This window comes from Rhinoraja longicauda, chromosome 6 (assembly GCF_053455715.1).
Source record: "Rhinoraja longicauda isolate Sanriku21f chromosome 6, sRhiLon1.1, whole genome shotgun sequence".
NCBI lineage: Eukaryota > Metazoa > Chordata > Chondrichthyes > Rajiformes > Arhynchobatidae > Rhinoraja > Rhinoraja longicauda.
The window spans coordinates 923,764-936,396 of NC_135958.1; the positions used below are offsets into that span (position 1 = coordinate 923,764).

Here is a 12,633-nt window from a genome sequence, read left to right on the forward strand (position 1 = left end):
CCATCTCCACGCCGACAGAAGGTCCTTCTAGTTTGCAGATCTGGACATTTTCGGATTCTGGGAGAGGTTGTTGCTGTGAGCCTTTGCTTCCAGCTGAGGTTATAGTTGATGTGCAGAAGAAAATATAGATGTAGTCTTTAACTTAACTAGAGTTGCAACATTTTAAACGCAGTAGGGTACAAATATCACTTCAGTTCAGTAACACAGCAATCACAGTTCCATAATAAACGACAACAAAAGAGTTTGATGCTGAGTAAAAGCGAGATAGAAGTCCATGAGTCTAAGGGGTCGATCAAAGAGAGCAACCATTTAAAATCTAACACTGAAATCTTTAAACCTAATCAAACATGATTACAGTCCTCCTAGAATTCATGGTCATATAACGTTGCCAGAAATGTTGAATTAGAAATTCAAACAAAATGGTGTCTTTTTAAACAAATTGCTAAGTTGAAAATTCACCAGAAAGTTCCTTTTACTTAGGTAACAACGTCCTCAGTGTTAAATATTAAAGCATATTTCATAAATACAGTTTTAGTATTAGTTGTCAACTGGATTTTGCTGTGTCTTTAATAATTTTCCTTCAAATCTTACTTTGGAAAAATCTGGTATTGTGAATTAACGACATCTTTGCCTACTTTCTGTGTGAGAGCCAGTTGTTGTTCCATTTTAGATCTCATTGTTCAAAGCTGATTGTCAGAATTGCCTAGGGGAAAAAGCTACTTCAAAGCTGTAATCAGTGTAAATGTCTTTTGTCACTGTAAATAATAAGGCATTGTTGGCAGAGTCCATCTGTGAACATCAGTGTGAGGAGGTAAAGTGATACTGCAGTAGCTTTAGACAACTTTAATCCCTGATAATTTCTTCATACTTAAAAACTGACAAGAAACCTCTCAGTATTTTGCTATTTTAATGGTAAATTACTTATGGTAAAATATCATTTCAGTGACAAGTTTGAAGTAGTCCAACTGCTGAACTTTAGAAGCAGAGCCCCTATCTTCTTCCCTTTGCTAAAATCTGTGTGAGGCCTTGCCGTTCTTATGAAAAATACTGGTTATTGGAATGAAGCCAGCAGTAAACTAATCCAGCTACCATCTCCACATACTGTAGCTATATGGCTGGCCACAAGTTTATGGCAGTTTTAAGATCATATCTATATGGTTCAGCGCAATGTCTTCAAGACGCTATTTAAAAAGCTTATTTCATAGGTCATGAGAGAAAATTGTTATATATTGTTTGTGTGCAAATTCTGGTAGCTGTTAGTCAAACTCCCTTGTACTGAAACGTGATACTGCAAGGCATGGCTGTGTGTTATCGGTTAGTAACTGGACTGATACTCACTTGTCATGTGTTTGAAGTTATGTACAAGCCAGGCATGGCTGCGTGAGTTATCTGATAGTAACTAGACTGATATTTACTTGTTATGCAGCAGGTTGTGTAGGAAAATAACTGCAGATGCTGGTACAAATCGAAGGTATTTATTCACAAAATGCTGGAGTAACTCAGCAGGTCAGGCAGCATCTCGGGAGAGAAGGAATGGGTGACGTTTCGGGTCTCCCGAAATCCCCCGAATCTCCCGAAAGATTGAGAGGGATATTGACAAAGTGAGGGTAAATGAGACGAGCTTAGATGGGGCATGTTGGTCGGTATGGGCATGTTGGGATGAAGAGCCTGTTTCCATGCTTCATGACTCCAGGCTGCCTCACGCCTCACCCACTGAGTTACTCCAGAAATGTCATTCATTTACGCTTTCTTTCAAAATTGTACTACCTGGACTCTGTGGTAAGATCAGTGTGTAAGAACATGTACTTTAAAAATAATTCAAAGACATGAGGAGGATATTTTTCATATTTTTGTACAGAATGACACATGTGGTGAATATGTCCTCCTGTCAGTTAACAACATTGAAAGGGAGGTAAAGAAGCAAGTTAAAAACATTAGGCTAAAGAAAAGAACAGAGGTTTGAAACTGATGCCATGGCACATATCCATGACACATGTTCTAACGGGTGATGCTATTAGCAGATGTTAGCTGGACTTTGAGCTGATGGAAACATGAAACACTTGCATTCGTCTTTGCCACATCTGAAAAGTGCTTTACATGTAGTTAATTGTGTAATGCATATTGGAAGAGCTTGAATAACAGACAGGATTTTCACAAGGAAATGGAGAAACAAGCTTCTCAGCTTCATCGTACCTACCCCCACATGTAAGTGCACACATAGTGAAATAGAACTTTACATGATTCAGTCTGAAGAAGGGTCTTGACCTAAAATGTCCCCTATCCATGTTCTCTGAGTTACTCCAAAACTTTGTGTCCTTTTGAACACTGACAAGAGTTTACTTAATCACAATTTTTTGCCTATGGTTTAAAATGTTCTTCTGCCATTACCCCACCCCCAAAAAATAATGAGTAAATAAAACAATTTTATAGACAGCCACAAGACAGGATGTTCAAAACAAAACAAGAAAAACTCTAAAACAAACTCAGCTGGTGTGGACTCGATGGGAGGAAACCGAATTACTTGTTGAAAGCCCACGTGGTCTCAGGGAGAACAGACAATCTCCGTACAAACAGCACTAGTAGTCAGGATTGAACCCGGGTCCCTAGCGCTGTGAGGCAACAGCTCCACCATTGCGCTACTGTGCCGCCCTTAGTCCTTTCATCAGAACCGGACAAGAGAGAAACCAAGTTAATTGTCAGTAGCAGAGAAGGAAGGAGGAAAGGAATATCTCTGATGAGGTGAGACCAGACAAGTCACAGTCCGAAGGTATTTATTCACAAAATGCTGGAGTAACTCAGCAGGTCAGGCAGCATCTCAGGAGAGAAGGAATGGGTGACGTTTCGGGTCGAGACCCTTCTTCAGACTCGAAACGTCACCCATTCCTTCTCTCCTGAGATACTGCCTGACCTGCTGAGTTACTCCAGCATTTTGTGAATAAATACCTTCGATTTGTACCAGCATCTGCAGTTATTTTCTTATAAGACAAGTCACAGTGGTCACTGGAGTGGTAGTTGAGATCAGATTATGCCTCTTTGTCTACAAAATAGAAAACAAATAAAGTGAGCCAGGAACAAGAACTATAATTATGTATAAGAAAATAACTGCAGATGCTGGTACAAGGGTCTGAAGAAGGGTCTCGACCCGAAACGTCACCCATTCCTTCTCTCTCGAGATGCTGCCTGACCTGCTGAGTTACTCCAGCATTTTGTGAATAAAACTATAATGATGTATTTGCCACACCAGTAATAAATATAAAAAGCAAATGCTAGAACTTATGTGGAGAGAGAAACAGACAACTTTTCTGGTTAAATATCTTTCATCGGAATGTTTATATTATTCATTCCTCTCCCCAGGCCAAACCACAGTCAAGGTATCAATGAGACTTTCAAAAGCTCACTTAAACACATGACCCAAAATCAAACTATGACACGTTCTATGACACTTACAAATCCAGAGCACTTTCTTCTCAGCATCTAGTTACTGAACAAATGAAAATTAATTGCCATTCTTTCTCTGGATATGCACTGTCTGTTCAGTTCAGTTTAGTTTATTGCCAGGTGTCCAGGGGTACAGTGTGCCAAGGTACAAGTGAAAAGGGATTGGGAAAGTTCAGCCCTGATCTTATAGAGTGTATGAGATCATGAGGGAAATAGATAGGGTGAATGCAGTCTTTTTCCCAGAGTAGTGGATTCAGGATCCAAGGGATATTGGTTTAAGGTGAGAGGGGAAAAATATAAGAACCTGAGGGGCAATTTTTTCATGCAGAGGGCAATGGGTGTATGGAACAAGCTGCCAGGGGAGGTACTATAACAACATTTAAAACACATTTGGACAGGTACATGGATAGGGAAGGTTTCGAGGGAGGTGAGCCAAATGTGGGCAGATGGGGCAAGCATTGATGGGACATCTTAGTTGGCATAGGCAAGTCGGGCTGAAGGGCCTGTTTCCGTGCTGTACGACCGTATGATATTCTGAGCCTGCAAATTATTTGGTTATCTTTTTATTTTGAGAGCACATGTGACTTTAAAGTTAAATATAATTTTATTTTTTTTCAGGGAGGTCACATGTCAACTGGAAAGTTCTCATTTGCATCGCTGCCAAGCAGGACATCATTCTCTGAAACGTCTGTAACAAATCTCCTGTGAGTACAGTGCATTGTGTTTGCATGAATTTCACCCTGCACTCCAAGCTGGGGTTTCCGCGATCGTTCATTTTCTATTCAGAAATATTCTAGGCATTCGGTCTTGTCGCCTAGTTATTTCCTCCTTTGATGTACATGAGGGAAGAGGGGAAGATAGAAGCATCTTCGCTCAGCAACTTGAGAAAAGCCACCAAGTGCCGAAGATTTCCATCAACAGTTGTAAAGTTGTAGGACCTGTTAGATTTTCAGTTAAATTAAAATCTGATTTATTATTCAGGGAAGGTTAAGCACAATGAGAGGATATACCAACACATCATTCAATCTCATGATTTTTGACTAAGTGGATTTTTTTTTTTGGTGTTCAATGCTAGAAGTATATTGAACATTAAAAATGAATGACATCTACAGCCAGAACATGACTTTGAGGGTCATTATGTTTTATTTTCAGTAATGCAAGGACTGAATTGCCAATGAATGTTCCAAGCAATATCGACAGGCAGGCTCGGCGATTAGTTTCCAGTCTTTTATTGAACCATGTCAATGAAAGTATTATTTACCACTCAGATTTTATTGACTTTTTTTTCATGATGACCACGCACTGATTAAACAGCTTAAGGTAATGTTTTATGATTCAGAGAATGAATCACGAAGAAAACTGTTTAAATCCACAACATGGTCTTTCCATAACTTTGAGTAAACAGGTTTAATACAGTGCTGACCTTTCCAATAATCAGGACCATCTGTGCACCATTTTTATCATACATTCCAGATTGTGGTTCTGAAATGGAAACAGGATATTAATACCAACAGATATTAAGTTTAAGTGATGTTCTTGAATGCCCCGAAGGTATCACAAAATGCTGGAGTAACTCAGCGGGTCAGGCAGCATCTCTGGGGAGAAGGAATGGGTGACGTTTTGGGTGGAGACCCTTCTTCAGACTGATCTTGAATGCCCCGGTACTGATCTGAGTAGTTAATGATCAACAGAAGGGAGAAAAGATAGATGTTACCATCTTTCCCCACGTTTTTCATTGAAGTGACTGTATAAGATAGGCCTTCAGTGTGGCAAAACTTCTCTCATTGTAAACTGAATCAAACATTAAAAAGAAAAAAAATAACTTTTGCAAAAGACAACAGGTGTGCCTTTTTGTTTCTTAAATGTTTTTTTCCATTTATAGTCTTCAGCCTTCTTCTAAAATGAATGCCTTGGTTTAGACCCAGGAAACTGCAGCACTCTGTGTTCTACATGGCGGTTTAGAGATTGATTTGCTTCCAATTGAGTTCTGAGGAGTGGGAGATGCCTGTGCCTACTTCCTTTAATATGAAGTGACCGTTGTGCACACACAGTACTACACCGATTATGAAACAGCATGTCTACTTATAGAAGACATAAAGTGCTGGAGTAACTCTGCGAGTCAGGCAGCATCACCCCAGCACATTGTGTCTACCCTTCTAAAACAGCATCTGCAGTTCCTTGTTCCTACTTGCCTACTTGTAGAGTGTGTCCAGATTATTAAAAATTACTATTGTAAATTACTTTGGGTTCCAGTAGGTATTGCTTTGTTAATTTCCATTTTCTCCTTCTGGTTTTATAACTGCTGCTTTCTCAGTGAGACAGGCAGAGTAGGTCTGAGATGCCTCTGTGTTTGCTGATGCCTGTTGTCGACCAGAGATCTCAGAGCTCCTTTCATGAAGTTGCCAGTGGAGATCACAATCACTACCCAACCGGGCCAACTCAATATATTTGAACAGTGACAATATATTGAAAGGAAAAGGATATTGGAGTTTGATTTTTGTGCATTGATTTTGTTTTGTACTTATCAGGAGGGAAAGTGGTAGTGCAGTGTGTCTGGACATGCAAGTAATTGACACAGTGAGGAGTGGCAGAGATCGGGAAGACACAGTAATGCACCATGTTTTAAGAGGGAACCTGTACAAGCCTCGGAAAAGGGTAAGATACGTTCATAACCATGTTGAAAGACAGATACAATTTACCCAAGCATAGAGGTAAGCACCCAACTAGTGCAGAGTGCCTCACAGCACCAGGGACCTGGGTTCAATCCTGACCTCAGGTGCTGTCTGTGTGGAGTTTGCACGTTCTCCCTGTTGGTTTCCTCCGGATGCTCCGGCTTCCTCCCACATCTCAAAGACGTGCGGGTTTGTAGGTTAATTGGCCATTGTAAATTACCCCTGGTGTACAGGGAGTGGATGAGAAAGTGGGAGAACATGAACTGGGTGTGAATGGGTGATCACTGGTCTTTGTGGAGTCAGTAGGCCGGAGGGTCTGTTTCCATGCTGTATCTCTAAAACAAAAATTAAAAGAATATCTGAACCACGGTCAGTTAGTTGATTGAACCAGAGAACGACAAGGGATGCACAAATGGCCTCTGTGTCCCAAAATTAGCAAGAGGAAACATTGTTCAAATTCTTTCATCTGATTGCTCTCCAATAAGCTGTGCTGAAAAATATTGAAGAGATTTTTGTTTCCTTTGATATATGAGTACAAAGAACAACTGTGTAAATGTGTCCAAATGTATTCATTCAAATGTCATAACTGTTGAGTCTTCGGGCTGTGATTCTTTAATCGGTCGGCCCATGGCATAACCTGAATGAATGCTGCCCTTCTTGGTCATTTCGAAAAGTTTCCCTCTCTTATTTATAGCATAAAATTAAAGGAAATGTGCATAGTGACATGAACGCAGAGTGTAAGTGGAGAAGCAGCACATGCTGAATCAATTACCGTCTGCACAGTTAATGCATTTTGACAGTTAATAACTTTTTATATTGTTGGCACTCTGTGTGTGTGTGCCTCGGTTGTTGATTTTATTATGATTGATTTCTGCTCCATGCCCCACCAGTACCAGGGCAATTACAGTCGGCACTTCATTGCTCAAGGCGAACAAGAAAGACAAGAAAGGGAGGTTTTCCAACGAAACATGAGAAGTCGCCTCGAGTCATTCAAATCCACCAAACACAATGTCTACCCTTCAAAGAACAAATGCAGACATAAAAAGGAGCACAAATGTCAGAAAAAGGCAAGTTTCTTTGCAGTTGCACAAGTTGGTTTTATACTGTGAAGCCAAGGAACATTTACAGGGGCAAAACCTCTTTACACATCTGTTGTTACAGGAACAATAATCCACATGAAAGGGGATTGATTCATCAACTTTCCTGCCCCCCAGGCATATTTTATTTCAGTGAGTGGTCAGCTGAATCATGGGTGACAGTACTCCAGGCTAAAACAGTTTTGAAAGACTCTTCTACATTGGATTCAGTTTTAGTTCAGTTTTGTTGGGTGATGAATTTTCCATCTATTAAAGTTCCTATCAAATGATATCATGTTAAGTACAGATTTATTCAAAGATATTCTCCTCAATTTACCACAAGCAATCAAGATTTTGCACTGCAGTCTGTAAAGATCTAATCACCTCTTGGTTGAATATATATATTGTTGTAATAAAGTGAATATTTTATAATCTCAAGATAGTTTCAACTGGCAAGCTTCTGTTTCCAAGATCAAAGCAGCAACGGAACTTAAGAAGACTTTGTTCACATTTTCCTTCTGCTCGCTTTTAGTGAAGGTCTCTGAGCAAAATAGGACAGGAACAGAAAATTCTGGAAATGCGTGGTAGGTCAGACTGTGTCTGAGAGAAAATAACATGGTAACCATTTAACCCTTTCGATTTTGTGAATAATGATTAACTCTGTCATGGCTGACTAATGCCTACTTTTTTTTAACACATCTGAGTCATCGAGAGAAAATATGGAAGAATAATTTTTTAACCTAGCTCACTGATGGAAAATTAATGCAATCATATGGATTTACATACTGCCTGATACTGATTTCAACAGAGAGTGAAATTGGGCAGAGCCTAAAAAATATTAGTTTTATAATTGGCAATTTTAGGTTAAAGTTGCCTTGAGTCTTATTTGACTTCATAATTATGTAATTGACTATATTTATATTGCATCTCAATGACTTGCATTCAGTCCGTCTTCCGAAACGTGCTTGGTCAGTTTAGCACTCTATTCTCTCGCTTTGTGCCATTGGAAGCCTTAACATGTTATCACTGAATGCTCTAATGATCCTTGAATGTGATGGAAACATTCAACACTAACCTCTTTCACTGCAGAATCTGCAACACATCGCACTAACAGATCAAAACATCAATTTGAAGTTCATTTCTTCTAACATTGAAGTATGTGGTACAAATAATGAATAGAATGATGTTCTCATTTTTTATGCTAAATTGTTGAGTTCAAGAAAATCAGTTCTCAGCCTGCATCTGTTTTACTTCTAACTTCATGTCGTGCCTTTATGTGGTTTCCAACAGAGATTTGTTGAAGGTGCTAATGGCCAAGTACCTAATGAAAAGTTGCAGCAGAATGTCAGCTGGCATGATACAAGTAAGTCTGTGATTGATCAACTTGCTTACAATGTAATAGAACACTCTTTCCCTGCACATGATCTTTCTGTGTCGTTCTTTGAAACTCAAGATATATATTGAAGCATTTTCCTTAAATTTCCCCTAGCGAGTTTGGAACCTTCAATAAATGGCACCAATAAACTGTGAGGTGACCTGTGTAATTCAATACATCCACACCTGTTGCTGCAGATAGGGGTTATTGATGAGAATGTATCAGGATTTCCTTATGGATAAAGCTGAGTAACCCCCAAAAAAAAAATTTCTAGTATCCCATTTAGGAAAAGGTTTATGCAGATGAACACATGATCCCCTCTCTCCAGCAAAGTCTTTTGGAGAAATTATTGAACACGTGCAGGATCTTTGATCAAATCAGTCCAAGCCTGAAGAACAAGCCAAAGTCTAGAGAGCAGTTGGATTCAGTCAAACCTCCTCTCATTTCCTTCAGGAGAAAGTGTGAGAAAACCTGAAAATTGAACTTTGATGCTTGTTAAGGCCACAGAGTTATCACAATCTTTATTATGCAATATTTATTCATTGATGGACTTTGGAAGGACTGTTTTCTCACAAGGAGATGTTGTCATTTAAATCTATATCATTAACCGCAGGACACCCAAAGCACCATGATTTTATTGTCAGCTGTTGAGAATGTAAGAATAATTTGACAAATTGAGCTTCTACTATGCCCTTTTACTAATTAAACTATCTGAAACCGGGTTGAAGTAAAATTGCTTTCAAATGTAAGGCAGAAATTAAACTAGTATGAAGGATCCTATTATAAGTCTGTACAAGTTCTATGGCTATTGGTGTGACCTCTGGCTGTATAACTGAATGAAGACAGAGAGTGGTGAGTCTGTGGAATTCTCTGCCACAGAAGGTAGTTGAGGCCAGTTCATTGGCTATATTTAAGAGGGAGTTAGATGTGGCCCTTTTTGCTAAAGGGATCAGGGGGTATGGAGAGAAGGCAGGTGCAGGCTACTGAGCTGGATGATCAGCCTACTCCTGCACCTATTTTCTATGTTTCTATGTTTCTAAGACCTTGGTCAAATTCTATCACTCCAGTTTATTTTCTGGGGTTAACACTCCTTTCAATATTTTCTGTAGATGACTAACATTTTTTTGTTCTGCACATAACATATAAGAATATATACCACATGGGTCTTCAAAACATCACAAGAACATCACTTCAAGCCTGCTGTAACAAGCTTGACCAAAACTCTTTCCTGCCTATTCCCCCATACTCTATGACTCCCTTGTAGTTCATATGTCTGTGAATCTTAACCTTGAATAAAATCAATAAGTCCACCTTCCCAGCTCTCGATGGTGGAAAATTTCAAAGAGCCATGATCTCCTGAAATGAATCTTGCATGTGCAATGTACAAAAACAAAGTCTCATCAGCATCTTAAATGATGATCGTTACCAAGCATACTTTCACTCAAATGTTATTCTTGGGCAGCAGTATCCAAGGCACAATATGGAAGCAGTCACTGGAACTGAAGACTGGAACCAAGGACCAAAGCTTGTTTGCAAATATACTACACACTTAACACAAGCAACTGAGAATGAGTGTTCTATCTCCCGATGTGTTAAAACAGTGTTTGGATATTGGGCAGATTGAACCATCGTTCAACAGTCAGACCAGCATGGGCTACAAACAGTAGCATTGCAAGAAGTGGAAAATACAATGATCGGAAGTACACTTTACCTTGCAGAGAATCCCATTAATTATTTGATTGCCTAAACAAAGATGCCTCTTTTTTTTCCAAAGCAAACAAACAAAATTGCACATCTAACATGCATTCCACATGTTCTATAATTTGATCGTATATAACTTCTTTTACAATATTCCGGGTTTGTAGGTTAATTGGCCTCTAAGTTGTACCCAGTGAGTCGGGAGTGGGATGAGAAGGTAGAATAAAGAGCTAGTGTGTATGGGTGAGCGATGGTTGGCATGCACTCAATGCACTGAGGGGCCTGTTTCTGTGTTCTATCTTTCATTCAATCAATCCTAACTAAATAGTAATCTAATATTTTTGAATGATTAGTCAACATGGCAATAAATTCATTATGTGGTAGAGGCAGCAATTTATGTTACCTGTCTCCACATGCACCTGAGTATGTTTAATTTTGTATTTACATTTGCTTCTGCACACCTGCACACCAAGACCAGAAGTGATAGGAGCAGAATTAGGCCATTCGGCCCATCAAGTCTACTCCGGCACTCAATCATGGCTGATCTATCTCTCCCTCCTAACCCCATTCTCCCCATTCTCGCCAACTCCCCATAACCCCTGACACCTGTACTAATCAAGAATCTATCTAACTCTGCCCTAAATATATCCACCACCTTCTGTGGCAAAGAATTCCACAGATTTACTACCCTCGGACTGAAGGAATCCATATGATGATACCTTTGATGTACTCATAAGCTTTCAATTTGATTATGGACAGTAGTCCATAGCCTTGATGTTTACCCTGTTGCACGCTGTATTATTGAGGCCCATATCTTTTAGCAAAAGCCATTGCTGGAGACAGGTACTGATAGAATGCAACAATAATTCATTTGTAAAGAATGAGGCTTCTTAACATGTTGGATTTACAGTGACTATCAGCAAGTTCTTGGCTGAGCTTGTTAAGGGAGGCAGTGTAATGAATGTTAATCACGTAAACCTATCATTTTTGCATGTGCAGCAACATTCTTCAGGAATAGACATGCTAAATATAAACCAGCAGAAAAGGGTTGAGTTTAGTTAAGTTCAGAGATACAGTGTGGAAACAAGCCATTCGGCCCACCGAGTCCGAACAGACCAGTGATCCCTCCACATTAACACTATTCTACACACACTAGGGACAATTTACATTTATACCAAAAAAATTAACCTACAAACCTGTACGTCTTTGGAGTGTGGGAGGAAACCGAAGATCTCGGAGAAAACTCACGCGGTCACGGGAGGACATACAAACTCCGTACAGACAGTGCCCAAAGTCGGGATCGAACCCGGGTCTCCGGCGCTGCAAGTGCTGTAAGGCAACAACTCTACCACTGCGCTATCTGCAATGACAGATTGCAAGTTCACATATTATGGCTATCCAGCCTAGATATGGTGTTCAACCATATCTCAACATGAACTTAAAGTAATAACTCACAACAATGGGACAAAAATAAATAAAACCTATTTTTTAATACAATAAGATATGTTCAACCAAATGTCTCATGTAAATATTTCACAGGCTTGAAAACTCAATACTGTAAAGTGAATTTAATCACCGATTCTATTCCATGCTTAGGGATGGAGGAGCAATTCTGCAATAGACAATAGACAATAGGTGCAGGAGGAGGCCATTCGGCCCTTCGAGCCAGCACCGCCATTCAATGTGATCATGGCTGATCATTCTCAATCAGTACCCCGTTCCTGCCTTCTCCCCATACCCCCTGACTCCGCTATCCTTAAGAGCTCTATCTGCAGTGTAATAGTGGAGATCTGCAGCAGGACCCGATCCCACTGATGGCCTCCAAATGGAGTCCAATGATGGAGTGTAGTCTCCTTTCGTGTCCATCATCCATGTTTCAAATGTTACATCACTGTCATCGTCTGTCCTGAAAAGGAAGCAAGCTTCCGGCGACAATCAGTGGGACCAACACTTGTGCAATAGATGATGGTGGAAGCAGAATTAGCTCAGGACACTTCCAGTTTCCAGCCCCGCCATGTGGACACTTCTGCTGTGGGGCCGATGGAGTGTAGACAGATTTGGCAGCACCTATCTTTCACCAATTTACCCCAAAGTTTAAAATGGCAAAACCTGGTAGTTACCTTTGGAATTTGTGGCAGCAATCAGCCAAATCCGGCTCATTAATATTGTGGTATTCTAAAAATTCCTCCTTCTTTCTCAGGCACTGATAAATATAGGAGTCCTGTTATATGGTGCCGATATCCTCAGTAACTCACTTAAGTTGGTATTTTCTGCCATTTGCAACCGCTTCACATGGTAGAGTATAACTGATGAGCTTAATGTCTTATTTGATATCAACACAGATATACTGTACCTTCCAGCAAATGTGTTTACA

At 39.9% G+C, this 12,633-nt stretch overlaps 1 protein-coding gene across 3 annotated transcripts in view; it reads left to right on the forward strand.

Moving 5' to 3' along the window:
- slc9a5 (solute carrier family 9 member A5) overlaps positions 1–12,633 on the forward strand; it is a 148,332-nt gene that overhangs the window by 124,070 nt on the left and 11,629 nt on the right. For all 3 annotated transcript variants that reach the window (XM_078400314.1, XM_078400316.1, XM_078400317.1), the window contains exons 11-14: positions 4,057–4,142; positions 5,967–6,093; positions 7,001–7,177; positions 8,477–8,549. In XM_078400314.1, the coding sequence (XP_078256440.1) occupies positions 4,057–4,142; positions 5,967–6,093; positions 7,001–7,177; positions 8,477–8,549 (463 nt within the window). The remainder of the gene's footprint in view (positions 1–4,056; positions 4,143–5,966; positions 6,094–7,000; positions 7,178–8,476; positions 8,550–12,633) is intronic.